A 21,629-nucleotide genomic window follows, 5' to 3' on the forward strand; every position below is an offset into this window, starting at 1 on the left:
GGGCTGTATTGTATCAATGAATGACTAGAATTCAAGAACATAAACAGAGCTTGAGATATTTAATCTTTTCTAATTTTATAAAGTCTCAGAATTTAGATTTACAATCCTAATCATTCACCTGCATTTATTGTATAGTATGTTGTTATTAATAAATTTCTGGTAAAATGATCAGGTATGAAAGGATTTAAAAAACTACAGTGTAATGAATGAATATGATTAAGATTGCTATTGGTCAGCAGTATATTGGTTTACAATGTGAAATATATATGAAGCATAGGAAACCAACCACCTAAGAAGTGGCATTAAAAATGAAAGGAGGAATTAAAGCTGTTAAAGATTGTGTTAATATGAATACAATAATATTGTCCCTAAGTATTAACTTTACAATTTCAGAATCTTAGTCAATGGCAGGTTGATCATCCCTATAAATGTGAACTGGATGGCAGGAGATTCATTGAAACTGACTTGATCTTGAGCGGTACCCCATTTTGTCTCCATGGGGTAAATTTTAACGTCGAGCTGGGAAGAGAGCGAGGTGGGGGCAGTTTCCAGATGGGAAACCTGGAAGTATGAGTTTCCCGGGCGTCCTTACAATTTTGAGGTAAGAACATCTTTCAGTTTTTTTCAGTAGGTTTCCCGTCCAACAGCCAGCCAGATTGACAGGCTGGCTCTCAGTTGGACAGGAGAGTAGCCAGGGAGTGGATGCCACTAGGTAAGTCTTGGGGGGGGGGGGGGGGGGGAGATTGGTCATCACGGTGGGGGTGGGGGGAGGTGGGCAGTCATCGGGGTTGGCGCTCATCAGGGGGGTCGGTCATCAGGGGCTCAGTCATGTGGGGTCGGATATCGGGGGGGGGTCAGTCATCAGGGGCTCTGTCATGGGGGGGGGGGTCGGACATCACGGGGGGTTGGAGCTCGTGGGGGGTAGGTTGGAGCTTGTGGAGGGATCAGAGATTTTGGGGTGGGGTCAGACTTGGAGGGGGTGGCCGGCTGATCACGTGTGTCGGATCGCAGCAGGTAAGCTTGTTGGGCCTGGTGGAAACACTCCTGCTCCTCCTGCAATAAAGCACTTATCTGTTGATCCGGATCTTCTCTCCTCCTCTTATGTGGTGTGAAGCAGAAGGCCCAGGAATCCCGGCCCCCAGGAGTTAAAAATAAAAATGTTGTTAAAATGGAGGTCCGTAGCCTCCTTAAAAGATTTCACTGACCGACCCGTCTCCTGAGAGCAAGTTGGTCGCCCACCCCTCGACTTGCCTCCATTAAAACCGGAAGTAGGCAGGTTGGAGGAAAGTTGGGGTCGGGTTTTACTTTTTTACAATTTTTACCTTACCACCCACCCCCAACCCACCGGTTCTTGGGGTTAAAGTCTCCTAAAGAATATGGGAAGTATATGATTTTTCTGTCACTGGGTAAGCCCCATTCAGGTTGGCCAGGTCACATTGATTGTACCACCTGCCAGTTTTATTCTGATGAACACTGCAGCTGTCCACAGAACTTCCTTGTATATTACACTGCGGTTTGCAACCATCATTGTCACGATCAAATGTACTGAAGAGCATTCCATTCTCATTGTCCTGTGTTCCAAACCCTTGAAAAGCATCCCCTGGAAAATCAGGGAAAATATGTCATGAAGAATCCAATGAAGCTAAAAGCTTTGTGTGAAAATGTGGCTTCTTTGCATTGTTATTTTGTGCATATAATAGAGAATTAAATCTAATTCAAGAAATGAATACTGTATTTTTGAAAATCTGCTCACCCATATGGCCTACTACTAACATCTATGCACTTTATTACTAAAAAAATAAAAATAAAAAGTTGTTTGTAGGTGTATTGGAAAAGTGTACATGATCCCTTCTTGATTTGGAGCTTGTCTGTTGTGGTGCCATTCTACATGTACTTGTGACTGTGTCCTGAGTATCCATTATTCTACATGTTTTCCATTAATAATTTAGAGATAGAGGTTAACAGCATGCCTTTCACTTTTGTTACATATTCATGTTATATTATTTCTCTGAAGTAAGTATACCTAAACCACAACTCTAAAGAAATTAAAAAACAGCAAAAGAATGCTGCCATCATAAAATATATCAATCTTGTATTCCAGGGGTAATATCCCCTGATGAAAGGCTTGGTTACACAATTTACCAATAAACTAATACCATCCCCAAAGAATAGTTTAATTCTCACTTAAGAAGAAACCATCAAGTTTCCTTGCTCGGTAGTAATAATAGAAGTCACTGGATTCTGAGGTCCTCATACTCCATTAGGAGTTTCATTAAATTATACTGTTTGGCTACGTAAGAACAGTGATTAAACTTCAAAACTAATCCATTTGTTGTAAAGGTTTTGGGATGCCTTGAGAATGTGAAAGACTCTATGGGCATGATTTTAACAGTGAAAAATGGGTGGGGTGGGGGTAGGGGGGGCATTGAAAATTTCAACCATTTCAGACCTGCCCCCAACATTTCCGTTTTTCACCGGGGCGTGACGAGGGCTGGGCGACCAACCCTCTCCCAGGAGGCGGGTCGTGCCTTAAAACCTTTTGAGGAGGCTTCAGGCCTCCATTTCTCTAAGTTTCCAATTTCAACCCGGGGGGCTGGGATTCTTGGGTCTTCTCTTTTACAGACCCTAATCCCCGATCGCAGACCCCCGACCCCGATCATGGACCCGTGACCCCAATCCCCGATCCCCCCTCCCAACGATCGCCGACCCCCGACCCCGATCGCAGACCCACGACCCCGATCCCCGATCCTCCTCCCAATGATCGTGGACCCCCGCGATGACCCCAATCCCGATCCCTCCCCCCATGACTGATGACCCCATGCCAACTGATGCCACATGCCAACTTATGCCCATGCCCACCCATGCCCGTGTGCCCACCCATGCCCCTGTGCCCATCTGTGCCCACCCAACCCCCCATGCCCCCTATGCCTCCCCCCATCCATACAAGCAAAGACTTACCTGAAGACTTATCTGAACACATCCTCTCCCTGGCTGGTCTCCTGTCTGACTGAGACCAGCCTGTCTATCAGGCTGGCCAGTCGGGCGGCAAACCGACAAAAAAAAATAAAAGACGTCCCTACGTCAAAAAGCAAGGACATCTGGAAAACCCGCAATTTGACCCCCCCACCCCCTTCCCGACTTCCCTTCCCGGATCAAAATCATGCCCTGTATAAATGCAAGTTCTTTCTCATTGGGATCCAGTTTTGAGAACATGAAAATCAAAGCACAATATCAGACCCACGTTTTATTCCCTAAATCCTTCTGCTAACAAATCAATTAAAAATACACAAAAATCATTGTACTTTCCTAAAGGTACATTTGTTTTAATCTATAAAATGGATTCCTGATCTGGATTAGTTTGTTGTGAAGCACATATATTTTTTGGCTTTCTAGCTCATGAAATCCAGAATCAAGAGGAGATAAAAGCTTTGTCCAAGTCCCTGTTAGAAGATTAACATATATAAAAGTCTTGTGTTGGGGCAGTGTAGGGCATTGCTGGTACACTGAAGTAATAAGTAAGTGAAACTCTTGATGCAAAGTGGATGGAAGAAAGTCATCCTTTACCTTAATAAGCATCAATAAATAACAAATTAATATATCTAAATTATAAATGAGAATTGGTAAAACTGAATGATTCACATAACCATGTGACATACTTGTCACATTTACTTTGAGAATGCTACCATAGACAAGCACTTTTAATTCATAATTAACATAACAATAGTTCATTTTTATCATTTAATTCACAATTAAAAATTCACTCAATATCTTTGTTATAATGTTGTAATCAATTTAAATTTTAAATTTTCCCATACCCAACATTGACTACCAGGAATGCATGGGCACTCCTAGCATCTAGTGTTGGTATGGCATTAATGATGGCTATTATGTCATGTGATATTTCCTCATTATTAATGCATCACATGAATACACATGCCCATGTTTCACCTGATGTCTTCAATGATTGGCATCACTTCCAGTGGAAAATCCTAGAAGTGGGCAGGCTGTGGGGAGCCAGCAGAATGGCTTTCTGCCCAAATTTCCATTCCCATCCACTCCAGATCCAGCCAAAATCGGGAAGACACTGAACAAAAGGTTGGTCCTAATACAAGAAATACTGATTTCATACATATCAATAAATACAGTAGTCTAGCATCAGTACATCAAATATGGTTTCAGAGCATTTGTAGCACTGACTGACTGCTGCCACACACCATGTGACTGTACTGGTCTGGTAGGAAATTGCTTAATATTGGTTGCCAGAAAGTGTGAATTTAAAAGAAGGACTCTGCTCATCAGTGCCCTTACCTGTTAAAAGGTTCGTACATTCATTGCAAAGAGCTGGAGATACTACATCACCTATATTTAGAAAAATTAAAGGAGTTTTTACAATAAATACTATTCCACCTTCCAGTTTTATAATCCTGAACACTCTAATATTACCAAATTAAACAATCCCTTAAAATCCCCTGAACATTTACCTGAGGAAGGAGGAAGCCTCCGAAAGCTTGTGAATTTAAAATAAAATTGCTGGACTATAACTTGGTGTTGTAAAATTGTTTACAATTGTCAACCCCAGTCCATCACCGGCATCTCCACATCTTAAAATAACTTGGCTAGAACTACACTGATGACTCAGTTGGTAATTGCACTACCCTGAATGGAACAGAGCATTGTAAAGCAAAAAGGTCTCCATGTCGATCTCCAGTCTGTGCTACAGATGGCCTCATTACTTCTGGGTTGGGGAGAGGGGCATCAACCAGTGTTCCCACTCTTGATTGCTGGAAAGTATAGATACTGGGCTCAAACAACAGTTGACACCAGGCTTACATATGAAAAAGCACCATTTGGCAAGGTATTTTAGTATAGCCAATATCACTGGCACATTATTGTAGCTTAGTCAACATGTTCAAGATGGGGGTGGAATTGTCCTTTTATTTTTAAAACTATGATGGCCTACTAGTGTGGGAGGGGGAAATGTAAAATTTCTTTTGCGTACCATTTTATAAATGCACTTACGATTTTGCTACACCCAGAAATCCTCCCACTTGGCTGTGTTATTATCTACTTCACACTTATATAACCACAAAAATCGAACTAACTGTATCAAAATAAATAGAATATATGTAGTGGTAGTGATGTTATAAGGTTTGCAAGATAGTCCAAGGATTTTTGCTGATTTTCCATCATATTTCGAATAAGTTTTGTGTGTGAAACAATAGTTGCAAGCAGATTTCCTTTAAAAAAAAAGTAAGTTTATTTATTTATTCTTTACAGTAATTAACCTCTTGGACCTATTTCAAAACTACAGTTTCAGGAGAAACTTTTTTTACACAAAGGTTTCTGAGGCTGCGGAATGCATTACTAGAGTGTGAATATTGAAGAATAGGTTAGATAGGTGGTTGAACAAAAGGGGAAATAAAGGGTAATGGGAACAAGGCAGGCATGTGTGGAGTTTAAACACCAACACAATCTGGTTGGGCCAAACAGCCTGTTTCCGTGTTGTAATTTCTTTGTAATTCTATATAAATGGACTTAAGCCTACACCATACCATAGTCCACACTTCATGTAATATGTATGGAATATCAGTGGCATGACTCCACACGACAATTCTCCTACCTATGGAACTCTCTTCCATACAGTATTGTTGCCTGGAACTCTTCCGTAAGCAGAAATTCAAACCATCATCTGTTGAAGTAGGATTTCTCGAAGGCATGTTAGGTTATACAAAATCTGTGCACTGCATGCTGGTACTCCAGTACAATTTCTCTAAGTTTTTGTGTGCCCAGCAACCACTAGGGTCAATTCTGTCCTTCTTACAGCTGTCTCCAGCTGCAACCTTGTTTGCCACCTATGGCAAAAATGTTTTTTCTGACAGTGAGCACAGCAAAGCAAAGATAGAAAATTGTACAGGATTGTGACTTCTTGCCAGAAAATATGTTCATGTAGCTTTTAGCTTCGCAAGAATACAAGTTTCACTATAAGTCAAGGCCAGACCAATGTAGTACATCAAAAACAAATCGTTGAAATCTCAAACCATTTTTATTTATAGTATGGCTGAATTATCGTCTATATGTTTGCAACTCCAAAATTGGCTCATATTTTGGAGTCTTGAACATTTAAATTTAAAATATAAGCTTTAAATCCCAATTCAAATTTTCTGTATCGGAACCTATGTCAGAATATTGAGTCTGTTGTTGAACTGGGAAAAACTGAACTCTATAAATAAGTACAGTGATGTCTTATTAACCTAACCTTTGCTAATTCAATCAGTTAGCAAAAATTGACATCACATTGGTGTAATTTTCATGTGAACTATACTTGCTTATTCAACAGTTTAATATAAGCACTTTGCAGTCATCAAAAAGATTAGATTTAGCTATTACTGTACATTCATACATCACATACAGATTACATTTAAGGGGAAGATAAACACATGAGGGAGAAGGGAATAGAAGGATATGTTGATAGGTTTAGATGAAGAAGGGTGGGAGGAGGCTCACGTGGAGCATAAACACCGGCAAGGACCTGTAGGGCCGAATGGCCTGTTTCTGTGCTGTACGTTCTTTGTAATTCTTTGTAATGCATTACATACTGCACATATAAGATTTTTCTTCTTTTGACATTCTTCCTGACATCTCACATGGCATGACACAGTCCCTGGTTTTGTTTGGAACACTTGTGGGAATGTGGTGGCTTCTGGCTATGGAGTCAGCTTCATTTCTACATGGTTGATTGAAGTTTGCTACAGAGCTGTTTAAACATGAGGGGGAGAAAAAATTGGATAGGGGCCATTCTTGGGCGTAGGTAGCGTGATGTGCTATTATCCCATGCCCAGTGACCCCTGCGCAGGCAGGATGCAAGTTTCAGCCCACCTGAGGACTCACCTGCAAGTCAGGTCTTGCATGTGGAATCAATGCAATTCACACTTTTCACCACCAGGGGGAGCTCAATCTTTTAAAGGGAGGGTGTTTCTTAGAAATCTCTTAAAGGTAGTTGGTACCTGTTATTTGCTGAAAATAACAGTCTACTGTCTGAACGGAGATCAGACATCGCAGATGTAAAACACAGATGCAAATCCCATCCCTATATTTATACACTGATGAGTTATGTTAAAACATTGAATAAAGGTTGCACACCACTAAATCCCACATCCTCCAATCTGCACACCAGACCTCACCAATCTGCCAATTTGAGTTGGTACCAGGCTGGCGAGAGTGCGCGAATCAAGGTTCTCTTCTGATGCACTAGAGGCCTTGGTGCAAGAGGTGTACAGAAGGAGGACATTCCATATTCACAGTGGGGGCTGGGGGGGGGCAAGAGGCCCTCCAGACATATATCCAAAAGGCAGTGAGAGGCAGCGGGGAACGAGGTCAATGCCAGGCACACAGCATCATGAATATGGATGCAGTGCAGGAAGAAGTTCAATGCTTTGACATGAGTGGTCAAGGTGAATGAGGTCAACTGTCAAGTGGCGTCTCCTACCAACTGCACCACGCACTACACCCCCCATCACCCACATACCAATAAACTCTTTCCATCAGTACTCAACTCTTCCAACTCTTACCATTACACATTACCACTGTTGCAAGCCACCCACCCACAACTCACAGGCCACACACACTGGCAGCTAATCAACCATGACAGGCACATCACCCAGAAACATGTCCCGCTTTCTTGCAGGAGAAGGTGGCATGTATCAGGAGACAGCAAGTGGCACTGGCATTTAGCCCCTTGAGCCTGCTCCATCGTTCAATGAGATCATGGTGGACCTGTGACCTAACTCCATATATCCGCCTTAGCCCCATATCCCTTAATACCCTTGGTTCACAGAAACCTATCAATCTCAGATTTAACATTCACAAGTGAACTAGCATCAACTGCCATCTGCAGAAGAGTGTTCCAAACGTCTCCCACCCTTTGCATGTAGAAGCATTTCCTAACTTCACTCCTGCATGTCCTGACTCTAGGTGTTGGGCTATGTCCCCGCGTCCTAGTATTCAAGTCTAGGAAACCTCCAAAAACAGTTACAATTGTTTTGACAACCAGAAGCAATAATCCAGCCACTAACCTGTAAATCCTGCATGGTCCCTTTCAATAGCGCTGGCGGGGGGGGTCCTCCAGGCACCCTAAGACACATTCAGATGGTCGGTGTTAAGACTGTGCATTGAGTTAAGCGTTAAGTCCCAAAATGGTGTCTATCACTTTAAATCAGCGTCGCACACTGATTGAAACCATTTTCTCCCTACTTTACATGATTCCAGCATTCGTTATCTGCGCCTGCGCTAACTTCAATACCAAGATGGGCAAAACAATGGGCGCTACATGGCCCAATTTAGCGCCTGAAATGACTTCTCCAGTACCCTGTTTAGGAGAGAAATATTTAAATTGCTGTTATCTGCACAGTGGCTGATTCTCTACCTTAATAATAAGAAAGCTGGTCTTATGTTTGATCTTTCTAGTAATTTTCAAATTATATAAGCAAATGCACTTAACTTAAACTGTTTCATCACATTAGTTGGCAAGTAACAAATTTTAATACACACAAAACAGAGCAGCAAATTGTTGTACCACTCACCTCAATGGCACCCCAGATGCACCCTAAACATCACGGATGTTTGGGGCCAGTACCTCCAACAATTTAGCATTCTGTCATTACCGCAGTCTAGATTTGTATTCTAATTCTTGGAGTGGAGCATAAACCCACAATCTTCTGATTCAGAAGCAAGTGTACTGCTAGTTGAGCCAAGCTAACACTTAACTAAAAAATTGGAAAGATATCAAATAAAAAGGCAGAAACATCAGATAAAAGAATCGAAGAGAAAAAAGACTAAGATTAGTAGTAATTATGACTTAACTAAAGTGCAAGAAATAATCAGAAACAGAGCAATATGAAGGAAAGAATGTCTGTGCATGATACGTTTTTTAAAAAACTAGGTTGACATTTTTTTTAACTAGTGTAAGAATGTATTCGACCACCAATGTGAAATACCACTTACATATACCACTACTTAATCTGAAATATGAACTAAGAAAATTAAGTTTCATAACATCATCATTGTAAAGTTGAGGGTATTCATAAGCATAAAACTCAAGAACTGCTAAATGGCAGATTAAAGTTTTTGTTACCGTGGAATTAAGCGACACCGTGTTGATTCCCACAGATGAAGCTTCGGAGATGAAACAGATAAGGATTTGTATGATCATTGTAATCTCCCATGGCCTCATTTTTTTGAGCTCAATCATTAACTTTCTGCAGTAAAGTTCTGGTTCAAGCACAATTTTTCTGATAAAATGGTTGTTTGGCATCTGAGCAGGAGGGAATGTGGCCAACAGCAGATTTGCATCTGGCTGTAATAAGAAAAGTATTTGAATTGCATTATTTTTCAAACTAAGTACAAAATTAAATATACAACAACGCTGTGGAAATTTATACCTATAGATCTTTTACTTCTAATCACACCCATTCTGGACTTCTGCTTTCAAATTTGTACAGTAACAATACAAAGCAATAGGATATTGAATTCTCAAAACCTTAATAAGCAAAAAGGACTCTTTTTAATGTTGAAAACATTAAACACAGATGCTGAATTAACTCTTAATAGAGGTAGAATGAAACAACAACAGGGTTTTTTTAAACTTATTTCTTCCCCTTCTTTCAACAAGATTGTTACAATTCGGGCTTGCTCCCAATACTTTTTATTAGTTCTCACTGCAAAAGGCAGTGCTCGTACTTCCAAAGATCTGAAATTTATCCTTAACCATTTAGTATCTGGGATAAAGTATACCACATGTCAAATAAGTCTCCCTTTTATTGTAATCTTGCTACTGGATCGTACATAGCATTCTACTACATCTCAAAATTACTTCACATAAACAAGGAATATGCATGAATTGTTAAACAGTCCAATACAATGCTTTAAGTCTGGAAACAGTTCACAATAGGGTAATCAAACAAATTAGTGAGACAAGATCCTTTGGATTCTTCTTGCAGTCTTAAGATGAAGTACTTCTCAGTGAACTTATTCCTCGGCAAAAACAGAATAGTCTGAATGAATTACAGTAGCGCAAGAGTATGGCATCTAATGAACTGCTAACGTGAAATGTGCTGTTTTTTCTACTCATGGAAAGTTACTTTCCGCAGGGGTTCTCCCGTTTGTTTACATCATTTTTCCAGGGTTTCTGTCCTTTCAAATAGAATCATAGAAAGGTTACAGCACAGAAGGAGGCCATTTAGTCCATCGAGCCCCTGTCGGCTCTTTGTAAGAGCAATCCAGTTAGTCCCATTCCGCCGCTCTTTCCCTGTAGCCCTGCAATTTTTTTCCCTTCAAGTATTTATCCAATTTCTTTTTGAAAGCCACTCAGAGGGTGGTGAACCTGTGGAGTTCTCTACCACAGAAGGCAGTTGAGGGCAAGTCATTAGATGTATTCAAGAAGGAGATAGATATATTTCTTAATGCTAAAGGGTGTATAAAGAAATGTTATCTTGTGAAGTTTACTTTTTTTAATATTGGCACATAAAATTTATTGATTAGCACCACTTCCACGTCTTGGCCATTATTATGTCCCGAGTGTGAAGTGGCCCTTTCATTTGCTTTGTGATGAATACCAATAGATCACGGTACCCATTAAGCAAACGTGCAATGGGTGTATGCATGGTTGAAGGACTGTTTTGTGCAAGGGGCAGTGGGGGGTTGATGGTGGTGGTGGTTGTGCCAGCCGGCCTGTGTATTTCAACGTCTCTTTTTTGCCACTGTTACTAGGAGAAACCTGTGAGAGATGAGGGCATCCCTGGCACTAATATGTGTGGCTGGTTTGGCGATGGGTGCCTCATCTTTTTATTCCTCCTCCTCCTCCTCTTCTCAATGTTGTCACCATCAGAGGATGTTTGACAAGCACCTTTGTCCTCCTCCACCTCTAAACCTCTCTGCTGCACAATGATCCTTCCCCCAAAGCGTTGCTCCCAACTTCTGCCCCTTTCCCCTTCATTAGAATCTATTTCCTCTTTCCTCTATTGCCCTCCATTTACCTCCCACTTCATTGCCATCAATTTTCCCCAACCCTCTACTCTTCATTTCCCCATCCCTTTCATCTTTACTGCTATCCACTCCCCTCTCCTCATCCTATCCATTTCATGCATTCTTCTCTCTGCCCTCACCATAGAACCATAGAAAAGATACAGCACAGAAGGGAGCCATTCGGCCCATCATGTCCGTGCTGGCTCAAAGAACAACCAGGTGCACATTCTAATCCCACCTTCCAGCACCCAGTCCGTAGCCCTGCAGCTTACTGCACTTTAGGTGCAGGTCCAGGTACTTTTTAAAAGAGTTGAGGGACCCTGCCTCTACCACCAATTCGGGCAGCGAATTCCATACACCCACTACCCTCTGGGTAAAAAAGTTTTTCCTCATGTCCCTTCCAATCCTTCCGCCAATCAGCTTAAATCTATGTCCTCTAGTTCTTGAACTCTCTGCTAGGGGAAACAGGTACTTCCTGCCTACTCTATCTGGGCCCCTCATAATTTTGTACACCTCAATCAAGTCACCCCTCAGCCTCCTCTGCTCCAAGGAAAACAATCCCAGCCTATCCAATCTCTCCTCGTAGCTGCAATTTTCAAGCCTTGGCAACATTATTGTAAATATTCTCTGCACTCTCCAGAGCAATTACGTCCTTGTTATGTATTCTGCCCCTTCCCGTCCCCTTGCCATGCATGCATTTTGCCCCTTCCCTTGTCATGCATTCAGGTCCCTCTTGCCTTTTTTGCATTCAGCTCCCCTCCCTTATAGTTTGTCTCCATTCACCCCCTCGTACTTGAAGGAGAACAGGTTCAAACAAGTAAAAGGTAAACCAAGGACTGATATCAGGAAATTCCTCACACGAATACATGGAATAGACCTCCAGATAGAGTGGTGACTTGGAATCATTTAAGAAACAATTGGATGCTGAAATGGGGACTTTAGGATCTTCTGGATGGATGAACTAAGCTGGGCCAAACGGCCATCTTCATAACAAGATAGATGAATAAATGGCACAAATAGAGATAAATGAGTTTGATCTAGTAGCCATTACTGACACGTGGTTGCAGTGTGACAAAGGTTGGGAACTAAAAATTCCAGGGTAGTTGACTTTTGGAAAAGATAGGCAAAATGGAAAAGGAGTGGGGTAGCCTTGATAATAAAGGATGAGATAAAGAGAGTAGTGAGAAAGGATCTTAGCTCAGAAAATCAGGATGTAGAATCAGTATAGGTGGAGCTAAAAAATAACAAGGAGCAGAAAACACTGGTGGGAGTAGTTTATAGGCCCCCTAACAGTAGATATAGTGTTGGACAGAGTATAAATCAGGAAATTAGAGGAGTATGTAACAAGGGTAATGCAATAATCGTGGGGGATTTTAATCTTCATACAGACTGGGAAAACCAAAAGTAGTTCATGGAATGCATTCAAGACAGTTTTCTAGAACAATATGTCAAGGAACCAACCAGGGAACAGGTTATTTTAGATCAAGTATTGTGTTTTTTTTAATTTGTTCATGGGATGTGGGCATCGCTGGCAAGGCCAGCATTTATTGCCCATCCCTAATTGCCCTTGAGAAGATGGTGGTGAGCCCCCTTCTTGAACCGCTACGGTCCGTGTGGTGAAGGTTCTCCCACAGTACTGTTAGGAAGGGAGTTCCAGGATTTTGACCCAGCGACGATGATATATTTCCAAGTCAGGATGGTGTGTGACTTGGAGGGGAACGTGCAGGTGGTGGTGTTCCCATGTGCCTGCTGCTCTTGTCCTTCTAGGTGGTAGAGGTCGCAAGTTTGGGAGGTGCTGTTGAAGAAGCCTTGGCGAGTTGCTGCAGTGCATCCTGTGGATGGTACACACTGCAGCCACGGTACAGGCTGTTGCTTGACTAGTCTGTGGGACAGCACTCCCAATTTTGGTACAAGTCCCCAGATGTTACTGAGGAGGACTTTGCAGGGTTGACTGGGCTTGGTTTGCTTTTGTCATGTCTGGTGCCTGGTGGTCCGTCCGGTTTTATTCTTGTTATGACTTTTTTTAGTGAGATTGTATAACTGAGTGGCTTGTTAGGCCATTTCAGAGGGCAATTAAGAATCAACCACATTGCTGTGGGTCTGGAGTCACATATAGGCCAGACGGGGTGAGGACAGCAGGTTTCCTTCCCTAAAGGACATTAGTGAACCAGATGGGTTTTTACGACAATCTGGTAGTTTCATGGCCGTCTTTTTCACTGATATTAGTATTTTAATTCCAGATTTTATTTCATTAATTGAATTTAATTTAATTAAATTTAAATTCCCCAGCTACCATGGCAGGATTTGAACTCATGACTCCAGATTACTAATCCAGTAACATAACCCCTATGCTACCGTAATGAGACAGAGTTAATTAGTAACCTTATAGTTAAGGATCCTCTGGGGCAGAGTGATCATAATATGATAGAATTACATATTGAGTTTGTGAGTGATGGAGTTAAGTCCGAAACTAGGTTTTTAAATTTAAACAATGCCAATTACGTTGATATGAGGGATGAGTTGGCTAAGGTAGATTGGGAAATTAGATTTTTAAAAATGATGGTAGATAAGCAATGGTGAACATTTAAAGAAATAATTCATAATTCTCAATGAATATACATTCCCTTGAGGAATAAAACCTCCACGGGAAAAGTGATCCAACCAGGGCTAACTAGAGAAGTTAAGGATAGTATTAGCTTACAAAGTTGCTAAAAAGAGTAGTAAGCCTGAGGATTGGGAGGATTTTAGAAATCAGCAAAGGATGACCAAGAAATTGAAGATGAGGGAGAAAATTGAATAGGAGAGTAAACGCACAAGAAATATAAAAACAGCTTATATATAAGAGCTTCTACAAATATGTAAAAAGGAAGAGATCAACGAAAGTAAACATGGGTCCTTTACAGGCAGAAACAGGAGAAATTATAATGGGGAATAAGGAAATGGCAGAGACGTTAAATAAATGTTTTATATCTGTCTTCACAGTAGAAGACACAAAAAACATACCAGAAATAGTGGGGAACCAAGAGTCTAATGAGAGTGAGGAACTTAAAGTAATTAAGATTAAAGAAAAAGTGCTGGAGAAATTAATGGGACTAAAAGCCGACAAATCCCCTGGACCTGATGGCCTACATCCTAGGGTTTTAAAAGAGGTGGCTAGAGAGATAGTGGATGCATTGGTTTTGATCTTCCAGAATTCCTTAGATTCTAGAAGGGTCCCTGTGGATTGGAAGGTAGCAAATTTAACCCCGCTATTCAAGAAGGGAGAGAGAGAGAAAACAGGGAACTATAGACCAGTTAGCCTGACATCAGTAGGAGGGAAAATGCTAGAATCTATTATCAAGGACATGGTAACAGGGCACTTAGAAAATCATAATATGATTAGGGAGAGTCAACATGGTTTTATGAAAGGGAAATTGTGTTTGACAAATCTATTAGAGTTTTTTGAGGGTGTAACTAGCAGGGTAGATAAAGGGGAACCGGTAGATATCGTATATTGGGACTTTCAAAGGCATTCGATAAGGTGCCACACAAGAGATTATTACACAAGATTAGGGTTCATGGGATTGGGGGTAATATATTAGCATGGATAGAGGATTGGTTAACGAACAGAAAACAGAGAGTAGGAATAAACGGGTCATTTTCGGGTTGGCAGGTTGTGCCGCAAGAATCAGTGCTTGGGCCTCAGCTGTTTACGATATATATCAATGACTTAGATGAAGGGATCGAGTGTAATGTATCCAAGTTTGCTGACGATTCAAAGCTAGATGGGAAAGTAAGCTGTGAGGAGGACGCAATGAGGCTGCAAAGGGATATAGACAGGTTAAGTGAGTGGCGTGAAGGTGGCAGATGGAGTATAATGTGGGGAAATGTGAAATTATCCACTTTGGTAGGAAAAATGGAAAAGCAGATTATTTTTTAAAAGGAGAGACTAAGAAATGTTGGTATTCAGAGGGATTTGGATGTCCTTGTACACAAGTCACAGAAAGTTAACATGCAATTAGAAAGGCAAATGGTATGTTAGCCTTCCTTCCTTGAGTATCAGAGTAAGGATATCTTGCTGCAATTATATAGGGATCTGGTGAGACCACACCTGGAGTACTGTGTACAGTTTTGGTCTCCTTACCTAAGGAAGGATATACTGGCCTTAGAGGGGGGCAACAAAGGTTCACTAGATTGATTCCTGGGATGAGAGGGCTGTCCTACGAGGAGAGATTGAGTAGAATGGGCTGATACTCTCTGGAATTTAGAAGAATGAGAGGTGATCTCATTGAAACATATAAGATTCTAAGAGGGCTTGATAGGATAGATGCTGAGAGGCTGTTTCCCATCGCTGGAGAGTCTAGAACTAGGGGTCATAGTCTCAAGATCAGGGGTCAGCCATTTAGGACCGAGATGAGGAAAAATTTCTTCACTCAGAGGGTTTTGAATCTTTGGAATTCTCTATCCCAGAGGGCAGTGGGTGCTCAGTCATTGAGTATATTCAAGACCGAGATTGATAGATTTTTGGACACTAAGGGAATCAAGGGATATGGGGATAGGGCGGGAAAGTGGAGTTAAGGTCGAAGATCAGCCGTGATCTTATTGAATGGCGGAGCAGGCTCAAGGGGCCATATCGCCTACTCCTGCTCCTTTTTGTTATATTCTTTTCCACAGTTATTTTGTGATCTTGTGAAATGTCTATTGAGACAGATACTGTAACATAATTTTAAAAGTATTTGAAAAAGAAGAATATGAAAAGAAATGGGGGATAGGCTGAGAGTGGGAGTCGAAGAGCTCGCAGCAGCATAGATGCAATGGGCTGAATGGCCTTCTTCTGTGCTATAATTTCTATGGCAGGAGAGAGTGAAAAAACAATGAAAATAGCAAGCAGAAAGAAAAACAAAAACAGATAAAGCAAAGAATAGGGAACAGATCCTGCTCCTCATCTCATCAGCTGTTTTGCTGATATCTTGCGAGGTTTTGGAATGAGTTTGTCCCATTCATAAGAACATAAGAAATAGGAGCAGGAGTAGGCCAATCGGCCCCTCGAGCCTGCTCCGCCATTCAATAAGATCATGGCTGATCTGATCCTAACCTCAAATCTAAATTCATGTCCAATTTCCTGCCCGCTCCCCGTAACCCCTAATTCCCTTTACTTCTAGGAAACTGTCTATTTCTGTTTTAAATTTATTTAATGATGTAGCTTCCACAGCTTCCTGGGGCAGCAAATTCCACAGACCTACTACCCTCTGAGTGAAGAAGTTTCTCCTCATCTCAGTTTTGAAAGAGCAGCCCCTTATTCTAAGATTATGCCCCCTAGTTCTAGTTTCACCCATCCTTGGGAACATCCTTACCGCATCCACCTGATCAAGCCCCTTCACTAAGATCGCCTCTCATTCTTCTGAACTCCAATGAGTAGAGTCCCAATCTACTCAACCTCTCCTCATATGTCCCCCCCCTCATCCCCGGTATTAGCCGAGTGAACCTTCTTTGTACTGCCTCGAGAGCAAGTATGTCTTTTCTTAAGTATGGACACCAAAACTGTATGCAGTATTCCAGGTGCGGTCTCACCAATACCTTATATAACTGCAGCAATACCTCCCTGTTTTTATATTCTATCCCCCTAGCAATAAAAGCCAACATTCCATTGGCCTTCTTGATCTGATCTGAGTGTTGAGTTGACAAGCTATATGTATGCTGGTCATTTAAAAGATTGAAAATTGGAATGTGACTTGTTTTAAATAAATGTCTTCCACTTATTCAGCTTAACCTACCTTTTCCAAACCCATTTTCAAAAACATAAATGTATGTTGGTAACTGGTAACTTTCATCCAGATGAGGAACCACATAAATTTACAGCACAGGAGGAGGCCATTCATCTCATTGTTTCTGTGCCGGCTCTTAGCTACAGCAATCCAAAACAAATTCCACTCTCCTGTTCTCCCCCATAGCCCTGTATCGTTCTCTGCTTCAAATATTTATCCTACTTTCCCTTAAAAGATGCAACTATCTCTGACTCAACTACTTCCTATGACAAAGCATCCCATACTCTAATAACCTTGTGCATAAAAAAATTCCCTAAACTCTTTCCTCGTGCTCTTAGTAACAATTTTAAGTTGATGACCTTTTGTCACTGACTCCCCAACCAGAGGAAATAGTTTTTCCCTATTCACCCTATTAAAACACTTGTAAACAATTTTACAACACCAAGTTATAGTCCAGCAATTTTATTTTAAATTCACAAGCTTTCGGAGGCTTCCTCCTTCCTCAGGTAAATGTTCAGGAGCTCCTCGAAGCCTACGCATTTATACATATAGAACAATACATGGTGTTTACAGAATGCCCCTGCAACTGCCCGTTGCCAAGGCAATCACCGTGTTCAGACAGAGAGGTGTCACCTGCAGAACCCCCGAATACACATTCAACAAAAAAACAAACAGGAAAAAAAAAACAGAGAGAGGCAGAAACATCCGGAAGGCAGAGAAAGCCAGCAAATGACCCATTATATTAAAAACAGATAACATTTGTTCGCTGGTGGGGTAACGTGTAGCGTGACATGAACCCAAGATCCCGGTTGAGGCCGTCCTCATGGGTGCGGAACTTGGCTATCAATTTCTGCTCGACGATTTTGCGTTGTCGTGTGTCTCGAAGGCCGCCTTGGAGTACGCTTACCCGAAGGTCGGTGGATGAATGTCCATGACTGCTGAAGTGTTCCCCGACTGGGAGGGAACCCTCCTGTTTGGCGATTGTTGCGCGGTGTCCGTTCATCCGTTGTCGCAGCGTCTGCATGGTCTCGCCAATGTACCATGCTCTGGGGCATCCTGTTTGTTTTTTTGTTGACCCCCAGGATGTTGATGGTGGGGGATTCGGTGATGGTAATGCCGTTGAATGTCAGGGGGAGGTGGTTAGACTCTCTCTTGTTGGAGATGGTCATTGCCTGGCACTTATCTGGCACGAATGTTACTTGCCACTTATGAGCCCAAGCCTGGATGTTGTCCAGGTCTTGCTGCATGCGGGCTCGGGCTGCTTCATTATTTGAGGGGTTGCGAATGGAACTGAACACTGTGCAGTCATCAGCGAACATCCCCATTTCTGACCTTATGATGGAGGGAAGGTCATTGATGAAGCAGCTGAAGATGGTTGGGTCTAGGACACTGCCCTGAGGAACTCCTGCAGCAATGTCCTGGGGCTGAGATGATTGGCCTCCAACAACCACTACCATCTTCCTTTGTGCTAGGTATGACTCCAGCCACTGGAGAGTTTTCCCCCTGATTCCCATTGACTTCAATTTTACTAGGGCTCCTTGGTGCCACACTCGGTCAAATGCTGCCTTGATGTCGAGGGCAGTCACTCTCACCTCACCTCAAACCTACAAACAGCAATGTGATAATGACCAGATAATCTGTTTTAGTGATGTTGGTTGAGGGATAACTATTGTCAGTTATTGACCATGGCACTATTTCGAAGAGTAGGGGAGTTCTGGAACTCCCCTACTCTTCGAAATAGTGCCATGGGATCTTTTATGTCCACCTGGTTTAACATCTCATCCGAAAGACAGCACCGCCAACAGTGCAGCACTCCCTCAGAACTGTACTGATGTGTCGGCCCAGCTTATGTGCTCAAGTCTGTGGTGTGGGATGAACCTATGACCTTCTGACACAGAGGTGAGAGTGCTACCACAAGACAGTACACAGCACAAAGGAGAAGAACGGGACCAGGGGAGGAACACCCAACATAATTGCCCTAAGCCAGGTGGAACAGGAAGCCATGGAAATCAGTAGTCCAGGAGCTCTGATCATTGGGAAAGATGAGGCTGGCATGAGCAGGGTGTCTGGATATTACTTGTAACCCTTCATTTCCCTCAGCAAAGATGCGGCAAGCTTCACTATTTCAACCTGCATTCTCAAGACTGTCATCTGCAAATGTCTAGCCTTTATCTGCCATCCTAACTTTTGTCCCATTTTCTTCTAGGTCCTTCACAGCATATCTGAAGAATGAATGCTGAAATCTGAAATAAAAACAAAATGCTAAACCCATGCAATTCTGAAGGGTTTCACAAAAAATATTTTTGCATTTTCTGTTTTTACTTTAGATTGCTTTCCTTTTTTCAGATTATCAAGGTAAATAGGCAGGGAGCAGTACCTGAGTTGCTTAGGATTCCATAATCCATTGTTTGAACTTCAACCTATATTAAGATATTGGATTTCTAGCCCTTCTAAAGTGAGTTTTTTCCTTTTCTTACCGACTTTTTATGCCCCTGTCTAAAAACCACCAGAAAGAAAGAAGACAATTATGGTTATATAGCCCCCAGTAGACAAAGTTCCACTCTGCATTGAGTTTCTGAATTCAAGTTAATTATGTGAAATAGAAATAATGGCAGACCCAACACTTAACCCTTAGGTACCCCACTCAGTACTTGCGCCCCCCCCCACCCCCGCCCCGAGACATAACTCCTCTCATGAGTACTTGTTTTTTTACCCTTCAGCCAATTTATTATCCATTCTCAGGGTTTACCATGAATCCCTACAGCTTTGAGTCTAACTCGAACAAACTTCTGGATAAAGGAAAGTGGTCAAAGTTGCAGCTGATGCCAAACTAGGAGGGACAGTGGAATCATAGGAAGCAGCCAAGAAATTACAGAATGAGTTGGATAAAATATGTAAGTGAGCATAAAAATTGCAGGCAAAATTTAATGCAGGCAAATGTAAAGTACTGCACATAGGAAGAAAAAGAACAAGCAACACAAATACACCACCAATGATGTTGATATAGCTAAACATTAAGCCAAAAAAAACTAGGAACTGGGCACTCAACAACAAAGCCAGTAGAATGTTGAACTACACAGCTAAAACAGTGGAATACAAGTCAGAGGAAGTTGTGACCGAATCATATAATGCTTTGGGCAGACTGTCCCCTTGAGGATTGTGTCCATTTCTGGTTTTTGAAACACAAGGGTGATATTCAAGCATTGGATGCAGTGCAGAAAAGAGCCACAAAGCTAATTTCGGGTGTTCAAGGTCTGAGTTATGAAGAAACTTGGGCTTTTAAACCTGGAAAGGAGATGTCGAAGAGGTAATCTTATAGAGGTATGTAAGACAGTTAAGGAAATGGAAAGGTAAATCTGGAATATAACTTTAAGTTAAATGGCCATAGTAAGTAAAAGGGACATATATTTAAACTAGCAAGTTTAGGACTGATATCAGGAAATTCTTTGCACAAAATGGTCAACATATGGAATAGACTTCCAGGTTTTTTTTATCTGTTCATGGGATGTGAGCGTCGCTGGCAAGGCCAGCATTTATTACCCATCTCTAATTGCCCTTGAGAAGGTGTTGGTGAGCCACTTTCTTGAACTGCTACATTCTGTGTGGTGAAGGTTCTCCCACAGTGCTGTTAGGTAGGGAGTTCCAGGATTTTGACCCAGTGACGATAAAGGAACAGCAATATATTTCCAAGTCGGGATGGTGTGTGACTTGGAGGGGAACGTGCAGGTGGTGTTGTTCCCATATGCCTACTGCCCTTGTCCTTCTAGGTGGTAGAAGTCACGGGTTTGGGAGATGCTGTCGAAGAAACCTTGGCAAGTTGCTGCAGCGTATCCTGTGGATGGTACATACTGCAGCCACGGTGCGCCGGGAGTGAATGTTTAGGATGGTGGATGGGGTACCAATCAAGCAGGCTGCTTTGTCCTGGATGGTGTTGAGCTTCTTGAGTGTTGTTGGAGCTGCACTCGTCCAGGCAAGTGGAGAATATTCCATCACACTCCTAACTTGTGCCTTGTAGATGGTGGAAAGGCTTTGGGGGGTCAGGAGGTGAGTCACTTGCCACAGAATACCCAGTCTCTGACCTGCTCTTGTAGCCACAGTATTTATGTAGCTGGTCCAGTTAAGGTTCTGGTCAATCATGGACCCCAGGATGTTGATGGTGGGGGATTCAGCGATGGTAATGGCATTGAATGTCAAGGGGAGGTGACGAAAATTCTGGAACGTTTTAAGAAACAATTGGATACTGAAATTAATGGCGTTTTTCTAGTTGGATAAAATAAGATGGGCCGATGGCCATTTTCATCCTTAACTATCTTGTGATGCTGTATCATGTCTGTCAGCAAGCACTTCACTTACAATGAATTACTTTCAAGTGTAGCGACTATTGTTATATAGACAAACGCAACAACCATTTTGTGCACAAGATTCCACAAACCACACTGAGATGAATGACCAGTTAATCAGTTTTGGTGATGGTGAGTGAAGGAGGAATGTTTGACAGGATAGTATGAGAGCTCCCTTATCTTTATTCATTCAAGTACTCTTATCTTCAAACAGCAATTAGGTATAAAACATATTGATGCTTAATGACGTAAAATGAAAACCACAACTTTATGCTACTAATGTATCATTTTCAATCAACTGAAACAGTTTTTAAAAATGTACAATTTCAGCATGAGCCGTTGTCATTCATCCTTTGAGCAGACTCTTTAAATAATGCAAAGCACGATGGGCAGTAATAAATTGACCCGTTTGCGCTACGCATGACTGTTGCGCTCTGGGAGTTGTAGTCCCGCAGCAAACAAAAACTCTTTAAACCTCACCCTTCGAGGCCGCCAAGAACTGCAGCTCCCGAAATGCAAAGCGTCC

General features: G+C 42.0%; 1 protein-coding gene across 1 annotated transcript; it reads right to left on the reverse strand.

Moving 5' to 3' along the window:
- Positions 1-1,367: 1,367 nt before the first annotated feature.
- On the reverse strand, positions 1,368-9,229 carry LOC137323194 (angiopoietin-related protein 5-like). Its single transcript, XM_067986702.1, has 6 exons — positions 9,131-9,229; positions 8,349-8,365; positions 6,597-6,769; positions 5,149-5,237; positions 4,215-4,311; positions 1,368-1,600 (listed from the first exon to the last, which is right to left on the reverse strand). The coding sequence occupies exons 1-6, from the start codon at positions 9,227-9,229 to the stop codon at positions 1,368-1,370; spliced, it is 708 nt and encodes a 235-aa protein (XP_067842803.1).
- Positions 9,230-21,629: the final 12,400 nt, after the last annotated feature.

This window comes from Heptranchias perlo, chromosome 6 (assembly GCF_035084215.1).
Source record: "Heptranchias perlo isolate sHepPer1 chromosome 6, sHepPer1.hap1, whole genome shotgun sequence".
Classification (NCBI taxonomy): domain Eukaryota; kingdom Metazoa; phylum Chordata; class Chondrichthyes; order Hexanchiformes; family Hexanchidae; genus Heptranchias; species Heptranchias perlo.